The 26,520-nt window shown below is 41.6% G+C and overlaps 1 protein-coding gene and 1 long non-coding RNA gene across 5 annotated transcripts in view; one reads left to right on the top strand and one right to left on the bottom strand.

Moving 5' to 3' along the window:
* Positions 1 to 11,392: 11,392 nt before the first annotated feature.
* Positions 11,393 to 26,520, bottom strand: part of MTHFD1L (methylenetetrahydrofolate dehydrogenase (NADP+ dependent) 1 like) — a 99,863-nt gene continuing 84,735 nt past the window's right edge. Inside the window, exons 27-28 of one of the 2 annotated variants that reach the window (XR_014562497.1) lie at positions 13,306 to 16,303; positions 11,393 to 13,082 (exon numbers count right to left, since the gene is read on the bottom strand). Coding sequence is in view for 1 of the 2 variants with exons in the window: in XM_083732245.1 (XP_083588371.1) it covers positions 16,214 to 16,303 (90 nt within the window). In the remaining variant the exon portion in view is untranslated. The remainder of the gene's footprint in view (positions 13,083 to 13,305; positions 16,304 to 26,520) is intronic. The other variant, XM_083732245.1, reaches the window with a different exon arrangement.
* LOC310841600 overlaps positions 12,933 to 26,520 on the top strand; it is a 26,942-nt gene continuing 13,354 nt past the window's right edge. For 2 of the 3 annotated variants that reach the window (XR_014562582.1, XR_014562583.1), the window contains exons 1-2: positions 13,719 to 13,836; positions 16,246 to 16,342. This is a non-coding gene — a long non-coding RNA (uncharacterized lncRNA). Of the gene's footprint in view, positions 13,022 to 13,718; positions 13,837 to 16,245; positions 16,343 to 26,520 lie in introns of those variants that run through there. The other variant, XR_014562581.1, reaches the window with a different exon arrangement.

Here is a 26,520-nt window from a genome sequence, read left to right as displayed (position 1 = left end):
TAGGTACCACTCCGGCGAGAAGGTAAACGGCGTTTCCGTGCGCTGCTCCGGTTTCGCCAGAAGCGGCTTAGTCATGCTGGCCACATGACCCGGAAAAACTGTCTGCAGAAGCAGACAAATGCCGGCTCCCTCGGCCTTTAAAGCGAGATGAGCGCCACAACCCCAGAGTTGTTTGTGACTGGACTTAATTGTCAGGGGTACCTTTACCTTTAAACATGTAGACAGTGCAAAAGAACGGTGTGCACGAGCAGCCTGGGCTGCATGTTCCTACGCCACTCAGAAGGCTGCACCTTTCAGTTCTGAGCTGGGGGGATGGGAGGTTTTTAAAGGGGGTGCTGCACTGGTGATCCTGCAGCACTTTGGGCCACACTGTGCAAGTAGACAGCACAGATCACACAGAGGCAAAGTGGGCTGTGGGGGGTTCTCCTTCATTACCCCTCAACTCTCTCGCCGAAGCAAATCCTCCTTTGGTTCCCTCCCCCACAAACGCCGCACCATTGCACGAACATTTCCACACGGCACTTCTGCAATGCCCTCAGCGCTGCCTTTGGATTGCAATTTCCTGCTTCCCTGGGAAGCAGAGCCCAACCCCAGATCAGTTGCCCACTGGAGGACTAAGGCCCCTTTCCCTCTTTGCAACCCTCACCCCTGCCCCACCTTTGCCTTCAGCTGCTTGCAACATCCCCACTTAATGTGCTTTCCACACCTTCTTTCTTCTTTGGCAATCACTTGTAGCCAAGTAAGATTGTCTTCCATGAACACAGCAGTGAGTTTGTAAGTGACTGTGGAGGCCAATTCTGGATCCAGACCTCCTTCCACAGTGGGGACATAGGTTTCCGAGCGGGAGTTGATCATGGTGAGGGTTTGCCAAACATGCTTTCCTCTTAGCTCGTTTCTCCCTTTCATCCTGAGTTCGAGCATCTTCAAAGTCCAGGACACCTTTGGTAAAGGCTGTTTTCCAACTGGAGAGCTCACAGGCCAGTGTTTCCCAATTGCCATTGTTTATACTACATTTTTAAAGATTTGCCTTGAGAGAGTCTTTAAACCTCTTTTGCTGACCACCAGCATTATGCTTTCCATTTTTAAGTTTGGAATAGAGTAGTTGCTTTGGAGTATATCCTGTGGTCAGTGGGGCTTGCTGAGGATTCCCCCACTCCCATACATCCCGGTATTATGTTTTAGCACTGCAGCTGCTCCGGGGAGATTCAGTGAAGGGGTTAAAGGGGGGGGCACATTTCCCAGATGGGAAAGAGCTGGAAACGCCTGCCATCTCCCTCCATGCTCCCCTCGCTCAGGAGGCTTTTTGGCTGCTCACAACACACTCCCTCGTCCCTAAGCTCTTTTATAGGTGGCAGCTATTTTGTGTTAGTACAGAACCCTGGTGGCAGCTATTTTCTGACTGTTGTCCCTGACACCTTCTCAGAATTCCCAAAATGTTCCCCAAAACAGGGGTGACAGGAAAAGACCAACCCAGTTTGGAAAAAAACTCTACCAGAAGACACTAGGAATTACTGTAAATAGCTTTCAGGTTCTCAGTGCAGGTTTCAGTAATGACATTGAAGCTTTGTAATTTTTGACTGCTCATCTGCTTGGTGCTCTATATACATTGGGGGGAGGGCGAGTTCCCAAGGATTCCTGATTTTTTAATTTTTTTACTTGACAATACTTTTCTCTCAGCTAAAGTAAAAGCATCATAAAATTTATCTATTCAATACATGAATGATGAAATACACGTCTTTCATTTTTAATTTCATACTCAGATCTTCCAGTTATTTCAGTTTGGGCATGCTTTCTTGGTTACTTATAAATGAAGAGTGGAGATCTCTAAAACTATAGGTTGCTTCACATATGGCATTTTTCTACATGGAGATAGACTAGTAAGAAATTGCTGAACTGTGGTAACGGAAAAGCAAACACAGACGTGTCCCTTCAGCTTCCTCAAACAATGTTGTTGTTTAAGCAGGTCACGTACTGCACATATTTGATTATTTTTTAGCTTTAAGAGTTGGATTTTTTATGCTGCAGGTTGCTGAACAAAAGCACAGAGGGGAGTTCATTAAGGATATTTTCTAGAAACAATTATAATCTCTATAATTATTTTCCTTAACTACTTAATCAACTGGAATACAAACCAGTTATGCTGGACAAATATAATTTATACTACGCCTCTGTTCAAAAGAATTTTTCTCAAGTTTAAAAAGACATTTCATATAGAGAGATGCATTTTTAAATACGTGACTATATGTGAATTTAAAAGAAAAAGCTTTGATGGAGAATGTTACCAGACCTCATGGAAATATCTTACTCTTTTGATTTCAAACAAATTTTGGTTTAAGCTTAAGATGAACTACATTAAGATTCTAGTCTTAATAAATATTAAGAAATTTAGTGAGACTTACTTCCAAATAAATGTGCACAGGGCAGACTTAGCTAATCATCCACCATTTTGGGGTTTTTAATTATCTGACACATCTAAACAGAACCTCCTACATTGGGCTGAGTCAGTCCAGGGAAGCTTACTACAGTGGTACCTCAGTTTTCTAACAGCTTAGTTCCTAAAGAACTTTGGAACCCAAACGCTGCAAACCTGGAAGTAGGTGTTCCTTCAAACTTTGCCCCGGAAGCCGAACGTGCTCCTGAGCTGCTGCTTTTACTGTTGTGCAGCAAATTTGAGTCCCCCACATAGTAATTAAGGCTTTCCCCCTCTCATTTTACCCTGAAGCAGCAAATTTAAGTCCCCATCGTAAATAAGGCTTTTTTCGTCCCGTTTTTACCCTTAAGCGGCAAACTGAAGTGTCTCCCCCATCGTAATGAAGGCTTTCACCCTCTCCTTTTACCCTTAAGCAACAAATTTAAGCCCTGCCCCCATCATAATTAAAGCCTTCCATTTCTGATTGCACTGTTCTGAGGTGATATTTGGTGCTTTAGTTTTTGATTTATTTTTTTTGCGTTTTTGTGTGGTTTTTTCATTTTTGTGTCTGTGGCTTGTTTTCGTTTTTTGATTGATTGATTGATTGATTGATTGATTGTGTGATTGCGGAAATGGATAGAAGCCCGCCATCCAAACAATGACTATCATCAGTGCAGGTAAGGAAAAAAAATAATTGTCATTTTTATCATCTGCAGTACTGTCTTATTTATTTTATAGGACAGAACATTGATTATTGCTTTCATTTTGTGGATCAATGGTCTTGTTAGATAGTAAAATTCATGTTAAATTGCTGTTTTAGGGGTTGTTTTTAAAAGTCTGGAACAGATTAATCCATTTTGCATTACTTTCTATGGGAAAGTGTGCCTTGGTTTTGGAACGGACTTCCGGAATGGATTAAGTTTGAGAACCAAGGGACCACTGTGTGTATAATTATCCCAATTTTCTCCACATAAATACCTGGCCTTTTTTTCCAGGAAAACACTTAGGCATTCAGTATTCAGAACTCAACTCTGGGTTGCCATCCAGTTAGCTTTAACTAACAGCATCAGATATTCTACAATAAACATTCTTTAGCTTTACTTTTTTTTAATGGAACTGTGACCGTCTTAAACAATAAAGATTGTAAATAGATTTTTGTGAAGATAAAAGTTGGATAAAGGCCTTAAGGTTGGATAAAAATGTGTGCTTATGTAATAAACAAATACATAAAATATATGCAAACTCAGAGGCACCAGTACAGTTCCAGTAAGCTGTGTTGGGCACAAATAGTGGTTTCAGATAGTGATTCAAATGCCTACCTGCATGCACACTAGCATCCATAACATTCAACCAAGTTCAATTTTCATTTGTTGCACACTCCTCTTGCTGGATCGGGGAAAACATCTGCAACCTCAGTGCTACAACACAGAATCTTGCAGCTATAAACTATTAGCAAGTAAACATCTGATTTTGATTTCTATATATGAGTGAAAACAGAATGTATGGATTACATTTATTAATACAGTAATCTCACGTTCTGTGGGGAAAGTTATGACCTGTTCTTATTTACTACCAAATTGGTGGGGAAATGTGAGTTAAGTTAAAATTACAGTTGAAGCCATTTATCAATTAGTCAGTGATTAATTGGTTGATCTGTTGATTACAGATTAAGTATACAGTTGTAATTAATCAGCACAGGCCATCTGAACTCTCCTGCTGCCACCGCTGTTACCTGAGTCTAAGGCTGGTTCTCTGAAGGAATAATGCAAAGCCCACAGTATTATATTAGCAGAAGAGCTCTTAATATACAGGAAATCATTTTTACCCTGGGAGACAGACTGCTTTACAGTTATATATAGAACAGAGAACAAAAGAGCTGGTTTGCATGTTGTCCTATCTTTTAGAATGTTTAAGAAGAAAGGTCATCTTATGTATCAGTTACTGATTAAGAAATAAGAAGCAGCAAGCAAGAATAAATGGGCAATAAAATAGGAAACCCAATTCAATGTAAGCAAGTGGAAAAATATGCATATTGGTGCAAAAAAACCTAATTTCACATATGTACTCCGGCAGTGACAGACCAGGAAAGTGACCAGGAAAGAATCAATGAAGAAGTTGACTCAGTGTATGGCAGCTGTGAAAATGATGTACCAAGCTAGATGGGGTCTTTAGGAAAGGGATTGAAAATAAAACTATCAGTTTCATAGTGTCATTATACAAATCCATGGTATGGCCACCTTTGAAATGCTGTGTAGAGTTTTGGTCACCACACTTCCAAAAGTTATTGTAGAGCTGAAAAAAGATCAGGAAAAGGCAACCAAAATGATCAAGGGAGTGGAGTAACGCTCCTATGAGGAAAGGTTACAGGTTTTGTGTTTTCTTCAGTTTTGAGGAAAAGTGAGTAATAGGAGACACAATAGAGTTGTTTAAAATGCACAGTGTTGAGAAAGAGGATGGCAAAAAGTTTTTCTCCCTCTTTCATAACAGCAGAACTAAGAGCCGTCCACTGAAGCTGAATGTTAGAAGATCCAGGAGAGACAGAATAAGGTACTTCTTCACACAGCACATTGTGAAACTATGGCATTTGTTCCCACCTGATGTAGTCATTAGTGAGTACTAGCAACCAGTGGAACTCCTGACAGTTCTAAGTGCTGATTACAGAGAGGGAAAAGGGTGGGCAAAGCAATAGGGAGCTCAGCATGGTGTGGCCACAGCACTGGATTGGGTCTGCCACTGCAAGAATGCAGCACAGCCTCTGCGCCCATGCAGCCTCACCAGCTGCTACTGGATGAAGTGGTAGCCATCATAGTGAAAGAAAAATCCATGGAAGATTTTGCTGGAGACAGTATGACTCTGAATACTAGTTGCTCCTCTTAACTGGATCAATTTCTCTGCCATCAGTCCCAACACTGTATCTTGGCACCTGTTCAGGAGCTCATTGAGATCTGCATTAATACAAATCATACACATGATTTGCTTAATTGTGGCACCTGCCTAATTTTTTCATCACCCAGCATATTGTTTTATGGTATGCTTTCATAGCTTCATGTATTTCCTTAGCGTTTTGCATGTGCCCCCTTTTGAAAGGATTAATAATTACTCACAAGCCCTTCGTGTTGCCTAACCTGCGTGGAACTACTACATATTCTATCAGTCAATAAGCACATCTTTAGCTTCTCTTAAGTTTTAGTTAAATAGGAATTAAACTCAAATTTGTGAACAGGAGGGCAGAGCACCTTTTTAATGAATGCTTTTGCCTTCTGCTTCAAAATGGTATGATTTGAATAATGTCATGGGCATTGCCAAGGCGGGCAGCCCCCACAATCAATAAAAAATACATAGCAAACTGAGGTTCTGCCCCCCATCAAAAGGCCTGAACCCCAACAAAAATCCTGGCCATAGCTGTCAACGTTTCCCTTTTTTAAAGGGAAATTCTCTTATTCCGAATAGGATTCCTCGCAAGAAAAGGTCAGTAGATCCAAAGTGCAGTTGTTTGCATAATATCATCTGAAGCTTGGGTTTATTTATGCACAAAAAATAGGATTTTCCTGGAAAACAATCTTGGTTGCCAAATTAGATTTATCCAGTCTGACTCCCAATTTGATAAATCAGCTGTGTGGTATCACGAGTATGTGCCCTGCATTTTCTGATTCCTGAGTGCATGAGAAGGTAGGGGTGGAAAGACTGGAAAGAACAGTTTGCTTCAAATGGGGAGAACTCAGCATTTGAAGTCATAGACCATGATGTGGTTTGGGAAAACCTGCTATTCATCCCTGCATTTAAGTAAACATATAGGGTACACAGTGATGTTGGCATGTTCATCCATTATGTACAGACTTGTACTACAGCCAGCTGAGCTTTATTTTGGTGTTCATATTTGAAAGTTAGGAAGCCCTTTTGACACTATTGACTTTATGTAGTGACACAGATGTTTGTTTAAGAGCACAGCAAATGACAATGAAAGCCTAACCATCTATGTTCCTAATCCCACTTACTTAGGAGGAAGCCCCATAGAATTCAGTAGAGCTTTCTTCTGAGTAAAGTGGGATTAGGAACATAGCCCCAGTGTCAAACACTGCAAGTCAGCCTCAGGAGATAAGCAAGACTATTGGTACCTCCAGATCTAGACCATTGCTTTATTGGGGGGAAAACACAAAATATACCAGAACCCTACACAATCTGAAAATGAAGGACAACGTTTCTAAAGTTTACCATCCATTTACTGAATACATGTAAGTAAAAGAACATGATTGGCAGCAGGCAATCTTCTATGAGAAGATTATTTTAGGAAAACATTCTTGGATAATATGAAGGGCAACTGTCTGGAATTTTGCTGCTGTTTTTGGAATACTACTGCTCTCTTCTTGTATCCTTCCTTCCATTCTCTTTCTTGCTTTGATCTCTTCATTGTTTTTATTGCCTTTTGTGTATTAGAAAAGGAAAGTAAAAACAACTGGGGGGGGGAATGCATCCTCTGTCACCTACTTCAAGGGTTATAACTGCATTTCATTTCTGCAACTGGTTGAAATGTATAAATGGAGTGAATATTCAATTCAGTTTGGGCAGGGGTCCCCTGCAGTAAAATCATTCAGAAGTCACTTAGCTTTATCTAATATTCTAGCATTCAAGGACCTAGTCCCCACTGAGGTAATAAATCTGCACAAACCTGTTTTGTATGTATAGTACTACAGTGGTACCTTGGGTTAATAACTCAGTTGGTTCTGGAGGTCCGTTCTTAACCTGAAACTGTTCTTAACCTGAAGCACCACTTTAGCTAATGGAGCCTCCCGCTGCCCCCGCGCCTTCGGAGCACGATTTCTGTTCTCATCCTGAAGCAAAGTTCTTAATCCGAGGTACTATTTCTGGGTTAGCGGAGTCTGTAACCTGAAACGTATGTAACCTTAAGTGTCTGTAACCCTAGGTACCACTGTACTTCATAGAATATAACTTTAGAAAGACTGAATATGCGCCTGTGAGCTTTCAAAATTTGCTGTTAACTTTTCAGTGATTTCTCTGCCTTTCTCAGGTAAGATGTGTGTAATTGGTTGGCTTTCTGGTAACTGATGAGTTTATCCAGATTTTTAAACAAAAGAATTAGGAGGTGTGATAAATACTTAGGAGAATTTTGTTATTTATTCAATAAAAGTAAATCCCCTCTTCCTCCCGAAAGAGCTGTAGTGATTTAAAATAAGTTACTAGCTTTGTGGTGCTTCCTAAAGAATTGCAAACAAAAAATCAAATTCACACACACAAAGAATTTAACTTTCTTTCATATTAATCAACTACTAAGCAAAATATAACTACATCTGCTCAGCTACAGCTATCTGTGAACCAACAATTTATCATTTTTGTTGGTTTTGCATTAATGACAGCTGCAGGGTTCTGGCTTAGCTTCAAGGTTTCTGCAGAGACATATAGAATGACCCATGTGTAAATGTGTCTGACAAATGCCAGTGTCTAGTTCAAGAAGAAAGAGAAACATTTAGAGATATATATATCAGCAGCCAACCATTTGTAAATTGAGGCTGGAGTACATTTATGCAACTGGACTGGTGTTTAAATAAAGTAGTGAGAGATTAATTTAATATCTTGAGCTTCTGAAGTCTGACTTACACCTTTCTAAGATTCAGAAGATTGATTCATTGCAAAACCAGATTTGACAGGTATTTGCATGGTAACACATATGTAGGATCCAGTCATGCTGTTGTGTCCACAGAAAATCTTCCACTAGGACGAGGTAAAATGCGTGGAAAGCTTGTATATATTAGTGGCTTGAGCTGGCCAGTTCTCTCTCCACTCCCCACCCCGCTTCTTCCTGTACCATCTCAGTATGTCATACATTCTGGGAACTCGTGTGTCCTTGCCAGGCCATTTTGGTGGGGCGTTTATGCAATTTTTAATTTTATTCAAGCATTTGGTACACTGCTTTTCATATAGAAAGAGATTGCAACCACTCCTGTATCCACCCTCCTTATATTATACTAATTTTATGCACCTGTGTACTCCTCTGTGAGTTAGAGATGGACAGGATTGAGCGGTTGGATGGAGCCTTGTATTTGTCTTTCCAGCAATTCCTATAGCCAAGCTGGTGTCAAAACATATTACTCATCTTTCCTTTGTTTCACATCAGTGAGGCCAAGAGGGGGGCATCTTGTCATCTGGGCAGCCCAGAACCTCCATACACATTGCCCAGGCTTGTGCCCCGGGAGGCGCAGCGGTTTGACTTCACTCTCAGATCTAATGATCCCTATCCCAGAGTTAGAGGGACGCAGGTGGCGCTGTGGGTTAAAGCCTCAGCGCCTAGGACTTGCCGATCGAAAGGTCGGCGGTTCGAATCCCTGCGGCGGGGTGCGCTCCCGCTGCTCGGTCCCAGCGCCTGCCAACCTAGCAGTTCGAAAGCACCTCCGGGTGCAAGTAGATAAATAAGGACCGCTTACCAGCGGGAAGGTAAACGGCGTTTCCGTGTGCAGCTCTGGCTCGCCAGAGCAGCGATGTCACGCTGGCCACGTGACCCGGAAGTGTCTCTGGACAGCGCTGGCCCCTGGCCTCTTGAGTGAGATGGGCGCACAACCCCAGAGTCTGTCAAGACTGGCCCGTACGGGCAGGGGTACCTTTACCTTTACCTTTTTATCCCAGAGTTAACAACTGCTATATTAGGATTTTTTGTTTAGGGGAGTTGATCTGTACAGAGATGGTCTACTGCAGTGGTTCCGAAGCCTTTTTCTTCCTGAACCACTTGAAAATTACCAAGGATCTTGATGGATCATTCAGTGATTTTTCTGCTTGTTGTAGCAATTGTAACGCACTGTGCTAGATGCTGTAGGGCTATTAACTTGTATGTTATTGCTTCTTCTTTTATTACGTATCCAGTGCTAGTCCTACATAGAGTAGACCCAATGAAGTTGATAGACATGACTAACTTCATTCATGTCAAAGAGTTCCTCTGAGAGGAACTTAGTTGGATAGAATTTAAACTGAAATACAATATAAGATATAGAATGCAAACAAATACAGTTAAAAAACAATATGAATATTTAATGCACAGCTGTACCACCTCCTGTCTTCAAACACAAATTCACAGACATGCCATTGTCCACCTGAATGTAGCTTGTGGGCCACTGGCTTCCCATGGACCACAATTTGGGAACCTTTGGTCTGCAAGACATAGCAAAAGCAGTAGAAAAATTGGAAATTCAAAAGGAAACTATTAAATACTAATTGTTGTGGTTTGCATACAGCAATATATATATATATATAGAGAGAGAGAGAGAGTGTGTTCCTATAAATTTTATTCATGAACATTTTGTTCTATGCTCATATTGCACATGATTCCCTTTCCCCATGCTTTTTAACTCTCAGAGTGATTCTACTTTTTCTGCCAAGCCCTTTGTTGTATGACAGCTTATGCAAGCTAACGTCTTCCAACTTTTTGAATGAAAAGGTTTACTTTGGGAATAAATATTTGAGCTTTTGCATGAAAAACACTCCAGCAAATGTACATTAACTCGCACACATAATAATGTGTATATATAATGCACTGCAGTTTGGATTACTGATCTGGGAGTTGCAATTTTGACCACACTTGTAGAAATATTTGACTGTAACTGATTTGTTACATAAACAAATTGGTTGCAAACCAACAATGTACAATTATCCAGCTACATCCCAACAGCCATTTTCTTGTCACCAAATGTTTCTAAATGGATAGTCTGCTTTTCCACTTTATGTTGCCTATAAGTCAGCTTATTTTTCTAAAAGGTGGGGAGCGGAGCACATATATCCAGGAGAAAGAGCTGTCAGCCAGGCAACAAAGATATTGCAGTAAAAATCTGGAAATCAAGGATAGTGTTTGGACCAGTGCATCATGGTGTGCTGGTACTTCTAAGTGGTTTCTTAATGAATTCTGTTTATGAAACCTTGAGAATTTTAATTTTGTAGGATGCTTACATCCTAACTCTAGAGCCTCTTAGGATAAACAAGTGGTGTGCCTCACCCCTTTTAATCCACCAACTCCCACCAAGTTTGCAAAAGCATTTATTATGACATTTATATCCCACTTTTCCTCAGAGCTTAAGGTAGTGTACATGGTTCCCCCCCCCTCACCATTTTATCTTTACAACAACTCTGTAAGTTGGTTAGGTTATGAGACAGCAACTGCCCTAAGGATACCCAGTGAGCTTCAAGAGAGAGTTGCAGATTTGAGCACTAGTCTCCTAGGTGAAATTCAACTCTCACCACCACACCACATTGCCTTATAATAAAATGTTCCTCAAACCACAAGTAAAAAATTAAGATTTCAACACTTTAGGCAAGGCAATCTGAGAAGCCTTGGAATTGCTTGGAATTGAGGTGAAAAAGGATGGAATATGGACTGATAGGTTCAAGAATCTCACACTGACAAAGGAGAAACAAGTTCTACAAAAAGTGCCAGTTTGAACCCAATTGGCACTTTTTGAGCAAGTCCTATGTCTTAGCTGCTGTTACAGTGCTTTACTTCTGTTGCTTTCCTTCCAGAAGCTTTGCACACAGCCACATTGTAAACAGAAGGAGGAGTTTTATCATTTTCTTCAAGCAGATTTAAACTTGGATGCCCTTAATCCTGCTCTGTAGCTCTTAAAGCTCAGAGTTCTCCGAAGGAACAGGTGAAGATTTAGTTGACTATCTTGACAGGGTTGTGCATTCTGTTATTAACATGCTTTCACCATCCTAAGGATACCCTCAAATCATCAAATAGATTTGCCTACCACATCAATGACAGCATGAAATTTATCTGAAGGTAGAAACAGTTTCTTACAATGTGTGACCAGCAGACAAAGCAATTAGCACCTTTTAGTATTAAGTCTCTCTGCTCCACCCAGTTCTGTATTACAGGGGTCTAGAAAATGAACCATCTTTTTCTTCAAAAGCATTGCACTGTTCTAACCAAATCATATAATTGACAAAATGAATGGACATCCAGTATCCAGAAACTCAGTGATGCAATTTCTGAGGATTAAAATTGAGTTTATTTTCGGGCACTTGTCATATGTTTACCAGATTTCAGACAATTGTGTGGGATGGATTGTTGATAAGCCTCTGAATGAACGGAAGACTGCGGTGCCAGCCTGGCGTTAATGCAATCAAACTGTTTTCAATATGGCATAGATGTTGGAAGGGAAATACTGTGCATCCTATCACTCACACCAATAATAGTCATGAGAAATGATTTTGAGAAACAATATTGCCAAATTATCTGTCAAAATAGTGTGTTCTATTAACAATCTGTCAGCATAAACTTCACGTCAATGCAGTTTAGATTTCTGAAAGGGCACCAAATTAGTAACATCCAAACTAAGGTATTGTGGTATTTAATCCAGTGCTAGATGTCTGCTCCTGCAAGGAGGCTTCCCAAACCTTCCTTTTCACTGCAACTTCCTAAGCACATCACCAAGGAAAGGCCTAGGATGTGCTGCAATAGGATGGGAGAACTGCTTAAAATCTGACTGAGGTAGCTTGCAAAAGCTACTTTTGCAAGCTCTCATTCTCCAGTTCTTCCCTCTACTGCACTGCCTTGCTCCACTTTCCAGTTCCCCCCCTAAGTGCCCCTGGTTCCTCAAGAGAGGTTTTGGGGGGCACAGTAGGAAAGAGAGAATGAGAGGTACCCTACTTACACAGCACTGGATACTTGATGGACAGTGCCAACTGCTGACTAGAAGCAGTTAAACTAACTGTTAAACTAACACTATAATGCAGTACAGTTCTGTTAAAGTACTATCCAAAAAAGGGCAAAGCTTCTTTCAGAAACCTAATACTGTACTGAACCTATGTACATTTAAAAAAAAAATGCAAGTTGCAGGCCTGCATATAAAGATTTACTTCTATTGGCTGTAAAAAGAAAGAAAGCTTGTTGACATTTGGTATACTGAGGAGAGTACAAAGCAGTAAGCCAGAAACGTGAACTCATTTGCAAAGACCAATAACAGTGAGATACATGAAGTTATGAACATTTCACAGCTGTTTGGCCACATGGGAAAACAACAACACTTATTTTCAATTTCTGTAAAATTCCTGGGCAATTTTATGAAAAGAGAGATCCTGTATTTGAAACCCTAGCTTCCCCCAACCCCGGTAGGTAACACTGAAAGATAGCACAGACATTCCCAGATAATTTTGCTTGGTGCTACAGCTGCCAAATTCAAGAAGCTATATACCCCATAAAATGCATTAAACTGCACCAGACAGCATTATTCTTTTAATGCTGATTTTCTAGGCTGACCCAAGTGAGGTAAAGCATCTTAAATAATGAATCAAAATCTTAAAAAGTGGAAAAGATATTTCTGTATCATTTCCCACTACCTACAGCCACTAGTTAGAATGCAGGCAATAGCATGTCTTGAAAAACATTCCTTAACACTGCCACTTTACAATAAATTAGTTAGTACTGCTTTTTTAAAAAAAAAATATATTGCTTTGGTTTTTTTATTACAGAAGGGTTTCAAGAAATATTATATTTATTTGCTTTGGTGTATTCCAATATTGTTGCAGAGATACATGATAGGCATTCTTCAAATTCATGCTTGTCATACTCCAGGAAAACATGGAAGCTGCAGAAGTCTGGAAAATAGGAAAAAAGTTAAGTATTTCAAGAATTCCTTTTTTCATTGTTTGAAGAAACATGTCTTTTTGGTTCTCTCTTAAAAAAGGATATCAGACTGCAAATTATCTGTAACATTACTGTGCTTGAATTATTTTGCCTGGAGGGTAAGTAAAGCAAAACACTTAACTGTTCTACATGGTGTAGTGTACTTTCTCCTAATATAGACAGATCCCTAATGTATTATCCTACAGGTCTGTGTATGTTAGAGCAGTGAAGAAAAAATTATTCTCATCTTTCAGATTTATGTCAGTGCAACTACTCCAATCTCATACACAGAATAAGTTTGCGAATGCCTTTTTCTTAATTAGAATACTTAATTAAACTATTATCAATGCTACAGAGAATTATAATTACAAGCATTATTACCAGCTAAGGTCCAATTCTACATATTTTTTCTGTCCATAAATTCCTGTAGAGACCGGAATACTCCACATCATTGATCCTTGGAATTTGAGGTTGTGTTATGTGGGTGTGGCCAGAAATAAAGGGCATGCAGCAGCTCACTGCAGCCAACATGCTACTACCCTGCAGGCCAGGGTAGAGATTTTTTTTCACCCCTGAGGACTGTATTCATTAATGGGAAAGTGGTTGAGGGCCATATGCAGTGGGTGATGCCAAAGCCTGAAGTAGGTGAAACTAAAGCCCATTCACACACACTGTTTCCTTTCCTAGCTTGGCTTCCTTGCTGTGTTCTGAGAAAGGAGCACAGCGAAGAAATGTAGAAGGGAAGAGATCACCAAGCGAGCATCTCTCTCCATTGTGAGCTCTCTGCAGGTCAAGCAAGGAGGAGGTGAGGGAGAAGGGATATGGCTTGGGGAAAATGAAAGAGGTTGGGTTAGGATACTCGTGAAGCAGAGGTTCTTCATTTCAGCTGTAGGCCATGAAAATTGTGTTTTCCACCCCCCTTGGCAATTCTGCGCATAGTGTCAGTGGTTTCTTTTATCAGCTATAGATGCATTAGCTATCATTTTGTAACTTCAAGGCTTGAAAATAGTACTGCATTCTAAAGAGGTGCCTATTATGATGGTCTGCAAGCTTCACATTGGTGCAGATCATCACAAGCTGATCCTTTACTTTGTGGGGGGAGGTAAAATGCTGAAAGCACCAATGTTTCCAGCATTACCTTCTGGGTTTATGATCAAAGTGCTGGTTATGATCCACCCTTCATGTCCTAGTTGCTGTTGGAGCGACTGCCTCTTCTCTTACATCCCATTGGCATCTCTTAAACCTGATGCTTGCTATAGTCTTATCTGAGTATGCTGCTTGCATATACACCCATACTCATAAGTGAGGACAAGTGCATTACACTCCACTCCCACCCAGCATCACTCCCTGACACCTTCCACAAGTTGGAGGGCCAAGTCTAAAATGAGGGTTGGGGGTGTGTGTGCTCCTTTGCACATGGAGGCATGTATAAGCCAGCATCATGTCTGAATAGGGCTTACCTGTACACTGAGTTTATGACCACAATGTCTGTAGAGATGTGGTCTGAACAGTGGCTCTATAGTTGTAGAATTCCTTTCCCCCTGTGTTCATCAAAGTCCAAGCATATTTCAGGAATGTAGGACTGGGTGATCCCAAGTAGCTGAGATCTTAACCGCTTTCCAAACGCTTAAGCATTTTGTGTGCAATTCAGAGTGGTTAAAATCAATGGTTGTTTTGCAATTAACTTTAATAGGATGTGATGGAGTCTTAAAATAATCCACGGTGCATTTGCAAGGAAGGCATAAACTTGTTTATTCAATACTTGCTGGAATTCTCTGGAAAATTCAGGCAGTACTTTTTGTACTTGAAATGGGAACGAAAAGTATAATTACAAAAATGCACTTCATAAAGCCTGGGCGCAGAAGGTTACACAAAAGGGCTTTTGATATTCCTGTAAGAGAAGCTGGACCAAGCATAATGTTTTATTTTTTAATTTTTATTTAGCAGCATTTATATAGTGCTTAACCATCCATAAACGTAAGTGGTTTACAAAAAAATCCAGTTTACAAAGAACTGGATGTCACCTATAAGATTTCCTTTAGCCAGTATCTGAATTGTTGCCTTATTATGGAATGTTTTAAATGCTGATGTGCAAGATGTCACAAACTGAACTCAAAGTCTGGTGAATGAAGTGGAATATCAGCCTAACTCAAAGAAATCTGTGTAGGTACTAAGGACAGGAAAAGCTGTATGATGCTGTCAGGAAATGGGATAGGCTCTCCAGGTTCCCCTTCCCAGCTGACTCCTTGGAATGCAGGATATTAAACCTTGGGCCTTATTCAAGCACAACACGAAGCTCTACCACTCAGCTATGTTCCCCAAAGAGGTTAGATAAGGTTGGGATAGAGAGCAGTATATATATCTCAATAGTGCAGAAATTAACTTGGTGGAACATACTCCCTCAGCCTTAGTTCCCCATCTTCTAGGGATACTTACTGTATGTGGTGAGGGACACAGCAAGCTAATTTCTTCTGGCCCTCCCTAACCAAGTCTCAGCTGCTCTCAACTGTAGACTTAACTTATAGAGTCATGCAGTTCACTGGACTTTGCTGGATCCTGTTTCTTCCTCCCCACTTCCTCCACCCCATGGTGAAAATGAGAACTACAGTCATACCTCGGGTTACAGCCACTTCAGGCTGCGTTTTTTCAGGTTGTGAACTGCCGAAACCCGGAAGTACCAGAACGAGTTACTTCTGGGTTTCGGCGGCCACGCATGCACAGAAGCGCTAAATTGTGCTTTGCGCATGCGCAGAAGTGCCAAATTGCAACCCGCGCATGTGTAGACACGGGTTGCGAACGCTGCGGGTTGTGAACATGCATCCCGCATGGATCACGTTCGCAACATGAGCATCCACTGTACCAAAACTGATGGGGCATTGGAGGAAATGATAAGCACTTAGTGAATTTAGATTGACGTTCCAAAGCATACAACTATTAGCAGTAAAACATAATCACATTCAAATTTAAATAAATAAATAAATAAATAACATAAGTGATTTCCTATGAAACATCCTTGATATATCTTATTAAAGATTTGAGTATGACACAGATGAAAGCCACAAGATGTGAGAAAAGAAACATTAAAAGTCCATTTGAAATCTCTTTAGCTCATTACTACTGTCAAACACCAAAGGGACTCATACTTAACAAGAACTTCCACTCACCTTATTTTTGTGCTTTTATTAAAACAACCCCTTGACTTGTTCCGTTTCAGGGTCCAGGTCAATGTCATAGAAGCAAGGCCTTGTTGGCAATCCTGGCATTGTGCTCATCTAGGGGAACAATGAACTAGAAGTTACGGTCCTGCAATTGTAAGCTGATAACCACACTGTGCATATACACCCATGATGAAGTGAAAGACCATATTGTTCTTCGTGGGCTCATAATTTCACATGCATTGAAATGAAAAGAATCAAGCCATCTGTTACTCCAATCCCTTTTGCTAAATCAGGTTCAGAAACTTTAAACAGATTCACTTATGCCTCAGATTGCTTACAAATGTGTACAAGAACTTTTGGAAAAGCAAAGTAAAAGCTATACTGTGTGAAACCCTGTGGTGCCGAATTTTAGGAAATGGTGCATTCTTCAGGAGGAATATGGCAAAGGAAGTAGGAATGTAAATAGTTAACAACAAAGAAGACATTCAGATAAATGCTGTACTAACGGAGAGGCCTGCATTCTGTATTAGGCTCCTCTAGCCAAGACACATTTGAAAATGAGTTATCAATACCTAGATGTTATTTAATGCACACGTAGAGGTTATAGGCACACAACAGCATTTTCAACATCAAACAATTGTTCTGTAAACAGAAATAACCTTCCATAAATAATAAGTTAACTCATTACACAAGTAACAATAATGTTATACAATATTTTATAATTAGTTGAAACTAATTTTGGCCCTGATAGTGCAAAATGGTTTAGATTAATTTGTGTGTCGGCGAAAAGAAAAAGTAAACTATATGAAGGCTCAACACAAATTCTGCAGATGTTCCTACATTTAAAATTATGCTGAATGAGAGGAATGCTTAACCCTTCCCAGCTTCCCCTGCAAATACCCTCCCCATTTTATCCCATCCCCATAAGCTCTGAAACAGGAAGGCAGCCCAGCTGGAGGAAACAAGTCCCCTGGGAGACATTTGCAGGAAATTATGTCTGTGTGTGTATGTGTGCTTAAGGGGGTTAAGTACTTCTCTTTCCTTTCCATGAATTTTTCCTGCAAGTTTTCCTTCCCTTTATTCCCGTTATGTCAGTCCTATAGGGTTGGGAAGATACATTTGCTAAGAAAGTCTTTTAGCTCCATTCTAAGATCATAATGATGGGAAACAAGACCCTTTCTCTCAGTGCACAAGCTGTCACTGGCAGAATTCAAAATCCCTTACTAAAAACTAGATTAATACAGAATTAAAGAGAACCACTGCCAATTTAGAACAGCTTGCCAAGCGTAATCTCTTAAAATAAAATGTCTGCTTTCACTAAACATAAAGGATTTCTTTTTTTGGCAAAAGTGGGAGCACCACTAGGATCCTCCAGAGATACACATTTAGAGCATGTGTGCAGTGCTTCAATTTGTATTTGGATGCCATGCAGCTAATTTCCCTTAAAACCGAAGCTGCCAGCTTAAGCATGCTTTCTTAAAAGTGTGCTTAATATGTGTACGGTTCAATTCTCAAATTAATAGTATGCCATTGTTTTGTTAAAACTAGTGATACTTTGTTGTTTGCTAGTTATTAGTTGAAGTTAAATCTATTTCTTATTAGGTTATTCCAGAATAAAAGATTCTGTCAAATTTCCCCTCTGATTTTTGTGTCTAAATGAAAAGTCTAAAGCATTTCAAAGTGCAGGTTTTGTGCCACAATCATCTCTAAACCAAAGCCAAAGCCAAAGCCAAGACATTTGCTTTTACAACATCTTAGCAAAGTGGGTTACACAGATCAATAATTGCCTCCTTCCCTCAGCACTGTTGCCCCTTTCCAATCAGCAGTGGCAATTTATCATTTAAAAAATCTTAACTGCAGAGCTCCCATTTATTTGGTTCTTAGTTAAGGGCTTTCTGCAGGCACTGCTCATACATATTCATTGTCCTGTATCAGGGCTCCTTATTTGGCCCCCAAGTCCTCTCTCTAACAAACCATGGCCACTTGCCCCACACCTGTTGACACATATAATGAAAACAGGTAAAAACGTGGCTGCAAAGGAATAGTTGGGAGCTTTAAAGGGTGCTCTGCTGATTGCACCTTGGCAAAGTTAGGCATGTTTTTAGCGCTGATCAGCAGTCCCATAGAGATCGGGAACGCTGTAGAGCAGCCAGTCTTCCCTAAGCAGGGCTGACTGTAAATGCCAGTCAGTTGAACGGTGCCTAGAGCCAGCCTCCCGCAGGGAAACGCTTCCTTCAGCAGCATGGTTCAATTTCTCACTGTGCAGGCAAAGGGTCTCAGGTTGGAAGTTGCTGCCAGTCACCACCAGCAGTTGCAAACCTTGCTTCCTTTACCTGCAGTTTAAAATTAAGCCATGCCAGCAAAGGAAAACACTGCTCCTGGCATTATGGTGACATACAGGGGTGACATACAGGGGTGCAGGGGAAAAACCATTCACACACAAAAGAAGGTATCAGCAGTCTTGGGAGAACTCCAAGCTTTGCAAAAGTACGGGAATATTTTAATAGAAAACACAGAAGGAAGGGGCGTCAGAAGAATAGCTCAATGAGACTACAGTTGCTCAGTGGGCATGGGATGCTGTCTGACTTGTAGGCAGACGTAGAAATGGGAGGGAGGAAGGGAGGGAGGGAGGGGAGAGAGGATGACTGGAATAGAAAGAAGTATCCTGGAAGAAGACATGGCTAGCTGGAACCCTGGGCATCTCCACACACTGCAACGTTTTGTTGCAGAATCACTTGTGGAGAAGAATAAAGAATTTGGTGAACGCAGAAGGTCCACCTGATATTTTGAAGCTTCAGCCAACCCCACCTACATTGAACAAATTGCAGCCACAGTTAGCAGAAGAGCAGGTTTTTATTTTACCTTTTGAAAAATGGAAACATTCTCAAACGACTAGGTGCACCACAACTTCTGCACAGTGAAGTGCACAGTACACATACTCTGCAAATAAGCATCTTTCCCCCAATAGTCCTGGGACTTTAATCAGTTACTTAAAATGGCCCAATAGATTTGAGGTATCGTGTTCCCATAATAAACGTCAGCACTCCTTGTTGTACTCAGTACAACTGGGAAATGGTTAATGCTTAAATAAAAGGAGAAAAATTATGTGAGAGGGGTATAATTTAATTAGGCTTTAGTAGTATAGTTTGGCTCAAAGAAACAAAGGGCATATATACTAAAGCTTTATTCAAGATGGAATTGGTTGTCATAGGCAATCCTCACAAAGCTCCCTTTCCTACAAAAATATAAAACCAAAATCCCAAAACCTCAGATTGAAAAAACAGATGCTTGGGGCAGGCAAGATGGGGCTGCCTTGGAAAAGAGTCAAGATTTTAAGAACTCTAATAATTTCAGACTTTCAGGCAACATTCTTTTCCCAAAACAATTGATAATACCTAAACAACTCTTTAAAAACATAATCTCGCTGTATACATTTAGTACCTCAAAACAAATACATGGGTTTATGAAAGCCATTAATCACAATTTTAAGCAGTTGGGGTGGGGGGAGATTAATAATGCACTTTTCTGAAGTTCTGCTTGGATTTGACTACATTTTTTAGCGAAAGGTAAGAAGGTACTAAAACCATCAGCACAGGAACGAGATTAGCCATGAATCATGGATACGGGGGGGAGGGGTTCTATCAAAACCCCACCCTTCCTATCCAGGTATTTGTTCAGAGATACTTTATAAAAATCAATTTCATACAAAGAGATGTAAATATCTAAATAAATAGTTACTATGATGTTTCTCAAGTAGTAGGCTGGACACAAGTGAGATTCATGAGCCACCACAATCCATCTATGCATTAATATAGTGAATTTTACAAGCATAGTAACATTTGAAAAGCACAAAATACAATGTGCCAAATAAAGTTAAGAGGTGCTTCATATACTCTATTCTCTTTATTGTAATCTGTTATGTTTTTAAAATATTTTTAAATTGTTATAACACGCCCTGGGACATTATGGTGAAGGATGGGTAAGAAGTAGAAGTAGCTTATATGTAGGAAATCGGAGTCTCCATCTTGAAATTAAGCAGTTTGTATAAGAATTTAGCAGTGTCTGTTTTGAGCCAAATTCTGGGATTAGAACACAGTTGGGGACATTTTTCATCTGTCACTGCACATCTGTTAGTAACATGCTAATGACAGGAAAACTCATTTATTAGGCCTGTTAATGTGAAGCAAACAAATTGTTCCCTGAAGTAACAATTCCTGAATACAAATGTTCATATTTAGCACTGGTCCCTTAACTGCTTTTCTAATAAAATATTATTTTACTATGTTTTCTGCTAAGCACCCAAATAAAATTGTTTTACTAGAACAGCCAAAGGAGGAAACAAGCGCCTGTGTAATCCCAGCCACTGTATAGAACATACTTCTTCCAAGATCTCTGTTGAAATCTCAACTTAGTTGTGGACTTACTGGGTGACTAAGACAAGTTACGGTAATGCCTGAAATTCTGCTCCCCAGTCAGTTAAACAGAAACAGCACTCCCATCCTCTTACAGGGGTATCCAAAGAGTTTTTGGCACCCATCTGACTTGACAGACAATGGAGTAAGCCTCAGGGGGTGAAGTGAAACCACTGTGTTACCAGCACTGAGGTGACCTCCCTGGGGCACACACACTCCAGGGAAAGCCTTTTTAAACAAAAGGTCTTCAATACCTGCCTAAATATCAAATTGGTAGCGTTTTGTCTAATTTCAGTTGGTACCAGGTTGGGCTTGCAACTCTAAAAGTCCACTAAATGTACCTGTAGGGCATAAGCTATACAGTGGTACCTCTGGTTACGTACTTAATTCATTCCGGAGGTCCGTTCTTAACCTGAAACTGTTCTTAACCTGAAGCACCACTTTAGCTAATGGGACCTCCCGCTGCTGCTGTGCCACCGCTGTGTGATTTCTGTTCTCATCCTGAAGCAAAGTTTTTAACCCAAGGTACTATTTCTGGGTTAGCGGGGTCTAACCTGAAGCGTATGTAACCCAAGGTACCACTGCACTCCCACCAGAGGAGCACAAGTGCTCAGCTGGTAAGGTGGTCACATTAGTGTTTAAAGCCTTAACAACTCCAGCCCAAAATATCTGAAAGGCCCTTCCTTCCCTGTAGACCCTAAGTTGTAGAACTCCATCCCCACAGAGGTGTGTCTGGGAACTTCATTATGCCGTGTCCCATGAATGCTGAAGATGTACCTCTTGACCCTGGCTTTTAAGTTGGTTCTAATGTTGCAGGTGAAGGGTGGGTAACAAATGAATAATCTGCAATCTTACATGCTTTTCTCTGACCCTACCTATTCGATACTGTGGTGACTGAAGCTATCCCCTGAGCCAGCGTTTCTCTGGCTACGTTAGAATCACAGAAGGGACCACAAGAATCATCTCGTCCAACCACCTGCAATGCAGGAATCTTTCACCCAACGTGGGGCTTGAACCCACGGCGCTGAGATTATGAATCTCATAGTCTACCAACTGAGCTATCAGAACACATCTTGCATTTACAGCTACATCTTGGCATATACTAGTTTATTCATTCTCCAACTACCAGGTAGTCAACATGGTACCTTCCAGATATTGGACCACAGTTTCCACTGTTCCTGGCCACTGCCTATCTTGACTGGTGCTAATGGTAGCTGTAGTCCAACAGCATCTAGAAGGTGCCATATTAGCTGACCTTGCCCAAACATCCGCAGCTGGGGTTGGTAGTATTACTGAACCACGAAATAAGCATATTTAATACATTGTTTTTTAAAAATATGTATGTTAAACTGATTCAGGTTTCAAACAAACAAACCCAAAGGATGATGGATCCATTTTTCTTAAATCAAAAGGAGCTAATTTCTGGTGAAGCATTTTTGGCACAGAAGCCTTTCTACAACATCACTGTTTAGCCAGAGGCAAAATCAGCCAGGAATCATCTAGAGTTCAGCTTGCCTCCTATTACTCCCCCTCTTCTGTGACCTCAAGTAAATTAAAGCTTTCCATCATGACAGGGTCTCAAATAATAAGCAGCTCAAGAGTTTAAGAAATTCTTCAGCATATTTAAGGAAAAGTGATGCCATCAACCAACTAAAGTATTTTCCCACAGAAGGCATCCAAGTAAGTTCACAGTCCCTCCTAGAACGTAACTCCTTGTACATTGCTGGCAAAGCATGCATGTTCAAACCCAGCCAGCATTTCCAGCCATAGCTTATGTTGAGCAATCTTTTGATTAGAGAGAATAATATTTTGACATTACCTTCTGCTGCATATTTTTGTACTTAAATGTACAACATAGCTGTGCAGAAATGGTTGCTACCTTAAACACAGATATCATTAAAAGAGCGATCATCCATGCCCTTACTACAATTAGTCCCCTGCTACATGACTACGAATTGCAACATGTGGCCCTTGAAGGGGTTACTTAGGAGCAAGTTTAAGCTTAAGCCTCTATTAGTTTCCAAAGTTCCAAATATAATTGATTTTATTCCGCAGCTAGCCAATAAGAGTCAGTATGAGAATCCCCCACCCCCTGCATACCCCAACCCTCTCCTCATCAAGTCAGTGAGGATAATACTTTACACATCTGAAGAAGCAGGCCTGAGTTCATGAAATCTTATGCTGCAATACAGCTTGAACGGAAAAGTCAATTTAAGAGCAGAGTTAGTGTGGCGTGGTGGCTAAAATGTTGGGTTTGAATGTGGCATTATTCAAATCCCTACTACCCCTGTGAGGTCACGAGCCAGTTAATGTTATGTCCCCTGCATCCACATCCTAGTGAAGGAAGACTCGGGTTCAGATGACTCACAAGTCAAACCCTGCTCAGTGGGGAGGTGGAACCTACAAGCAACCCCTTTCTACCCCATCCTTGCCTGAGGACACAGCTCTTCCAGCATCCTCCACTCTGGGGATGACTCCTCCGTAGCTTCTCCTGTTCCACTGCCATGCAGGAACATGCAACTAAAATGAACTACAGTGGTGCCCCGCAAGACGAACGCCTCGCAAGACGAAAAACCCGCAAGACGAAAGGGTTTTCCGTTTTTTGAGGCACTTCGCAAGACGAATTTCCCTATGGGCTTGCTTCGCAAGAAGAAAGCCCATAGGGAAATCTCCGGGGACCTCTTTTAAATGCTGGCGGTGGGGAGCAAAGCCTTCCCCCCCCTCCAGCCTTCAGAAGAGGTCCAGGAAGGCCGGCGGGGGCCGAAAGGCTTTGCTCCCCACTGCCAGCATTTTAAAAGCAGTCCGGGATAGCAGGGAAGCGCTTCCCGCTATCCTGGACGGCTTTTGAAGGCAGGCGGGGGGAGCAAAGACTTTCCGCTCTCCCGGGAAGGCAGGCACGGGGGAGCAAAGACTTTTGCACCCCGCCCGCCTTCAGAAGAGGTCCAGGACCTCTTCTGAAGGCGGGCGGGGGGCAAAAGTCTTTGCTCCCCCCCGCCTGCCTTCCCGGGAGAGCGGAGAAATGCAGCGCGTTTCTCCTCTGTCCCGGACGGCTTTTGAAGGGGGGGGGGAGCAAAGACTTTCCGCTCTCCCGGGAAGGCAGGCATGGGGGAGCAAAGACCTTTGCCCCCCGCCCGCCTTCAGAAGAGGTCCAGGACCTCTTCTGAAGGCGGGCGGGGTGCAAAAGTCTTTGCTCCCCCGTGCCTGCCTTCCCGGGAGAGCGGAAAGTCTTTGCTCCCCTCCACCTGCCTTCAAAAGCTGTCCGCTCTCCCGGGAAGGCAGGCACGGGGGAGCAAAGACTTTTGCCCCCCGCCAGCCTTCAGAAGAGGTCCTGGACAAAAGTCTTTGTCCCCCCTGCCTGCCTTCCCGGGGGCTTTTAAGAGCGGACGGCTTTTGAAGGCAGGCGGAGGGGAGCAAAGACTTTCGCCCCCCGCCAGCCTTCAGAAGAGGTCCAGGACCTCTTCTGAAGGCTGGCGGGGGGCAAAAATCTTTGTCCCCCCTGCTTGCCTTCCTGGGGGCTTTTAAATCGCCCCGGGACAGCGGAGAAGTCCTCCGCTGTCCCAGGGCGATTTTTAAATGCTGGCGGGCGGCAGCGAAACCTTCGCTGCCGCCCGCCAGCATTTTAAAATGCTGTCCCGGGGTTTTTTAAAATGCTGGGGGTGGGAAGAAAAGCCCTTGTCCCCCCCCCAGCCTTCAGAAGAGGTCGGGGGACAGACTGTCCCGGACCTGGTCTGAAGGCGGTTTCCATAGGAACGCATTAATTGATTTTTAATGCATTCCTATGGGAAACCGTGCTTCGCAAGACGAAAAACTCGCAAGACGAAAAAACTTGCGGAACGAATTAATTTCGTCTTGCGAGGCACCACTGTACTTAAAAGATTGCACCCAGCTCACCCAAGAGGGTGGAACCACTGGAAGGGAAGCCTTGGCACTCTTCGGATAACTTTGGTTCTCAGCTGAAACACCACCTTACAAAGCTCAACCAGAAGAGTCCATTAGGAGTAGCTAGAGTCCTGATAGGGCCTGGTTTTACAGGAAGAGACTCTGGGAATCTGTATCATTTCTCTGGTGAGCACCAAGTTCCAGCAGAACATGATAGTGTATCCCAAGCTGAGCATTCCTCACAGGGTTGCTTGAGACAAACATGTTGCTCTGGATTCCTAAGCCTAATATGCAGATGAAACAATAATAAAAGCCGGGTAATTCTCGCTGGAGACTCAAAGCATAAAAATAGAACATTCAGTTCATATTCAGATCTATCAGAACACAACAGTATGAAGCTGTTGTTTTAAACGGTAGATTCAAGAGGAGTGCCATTTTCCTGCCTCCAATCTCCTTTTCTCTCTGCCATTTGAAATTGGTATTCATATTTTTGAAATTGTGTTTACTTAACATTCAAGGGGTGAGTCATAAGGACTTAACATTCAAGGGGTGAATCATCAGCTTCACACCACCACGGTTTGGGTCACATTCCAACTTGCGACTTCTAAAATGGGGAGCCTTCCAAATTAATGAAAGCTCCCCATGAAAAGCTCCTTATTTAGAACTCCATAGTTCTAAATGTAACATTGACTGTATATTGGTTTATAAATTATGACAGTAAAAGTACCGTAAATTTCGCTCTATAACACGCAGATTTTTTCTCCTAAAAAGTAAGGGGAAATGTCTGTGTGTGTTTTTATTTTGCTTTTTTACCATGTTCCTGAAAGACAAAAGGTTAACTTGTACCCATGTAACCTAAAGTCTATATCCATATTCATCCTTTTGTGGGGGGCGGTTCACATACCCCCTTGAGTCAACATTAATGCTCCAATAAGTATATTTATCTCCCTTTGCCAAACAGATAGCTATAATTTCCTGCACAATGGAGGGGAAAGATTGGAACTAATATATCTGTTTGGATAGCTGTGTAATGCATTCCTCTTCTGTTTTTCCTGTACTGCATTTGTAATCAGAGCTCTCTCTCAAAATTCAATTAAATGGAAGCTAATAAAAATTAACTAACTTAGTCTTTTGACAGCAGCATCCCATGGAAGGAATACCTTATTCAATCAGAGGAAAATAGTATAGTAGAAAAAATACGAAGCACATTTTCTCTCGCGTTCCTGCTTTGACCTTACTTAAAGTCCTTTCTCACCATTACCTTTGTGATTTAGCAACAGCGGCAGCAGGGCACCTCCTCACACCACCAAGGGAGCCAGGAAACCTGGGCCACATGGAATGATCCACTGGCATGGCTTTCTCTCTATTAGCATTAAGCCAGCTTCTGAAAGTGGCTATGCTAACATGGAGAGGAATAAAAGTTGAAATTGCCTCCTGCAAGTTTATTTCTCAGGCTATAGGCAGGCTAATGCCAAACCTTGGTTGAACAAAACTATGCTTTAAAATAATGATGTCAGATTAACAAAACAGAGAAGAGGAGGTACAGTAGTACCTCTGGTTCTGTAGGTCCGTTCTTAACCTGAAACTGTTTTTGGCCTGAAGCACCACTTTAGCAAATGGGGCCTCCTGCTGCTGCCACGCCGCCAGAGCACAATTTCTGTTCTCATCCTGAAGCAAAGTTCTTAACCCGAGGTACTACTTTTGGGTTAGCGGAGTCTGTAACCTGAAGCATATGTACCCTGAAGCGTATGTAACCCAAGGTACCACTGTATATTGATTTTATAAAACAGAAAACTGAGCTGTAAAAACAACTTATTGTTGCTTGTGGCTGCACTGCATGGGCAGCCAACATCAGTGTGTATATGGGAGAGAAATGAATGGGGTTTATCCAAAGGTACTACTGGAATACTTCACACACATGAAGCCTGTTGGAATAAAAGGATCCTAATGTGACATTGTGACCTGAGGGATAGTTCAGTTGGTTGAGCATGAGACTTAATTTCAGGGTTGTGGGTGAAAGATTCCTGAATTGCAGGGGGT

Source organism: Podarcis gaigeae, assembly GCF_964106915.1.
Source record: "Podarcis gaigeae genome assembly, chromosome: 3".
NCBI classification, from domain to species: domain Eukaryota; kingdom Metazoa; phylum Chordata; class Lepidosauria; order Squamata; family Lacertidae; genus Podarcis; species Podarcis gaigeae.
The sequence above is the reverse complement of the archived record's forward strand: the minus strand, read 5'-3'. Positions and strand labels throughout refer to the sequence as shown.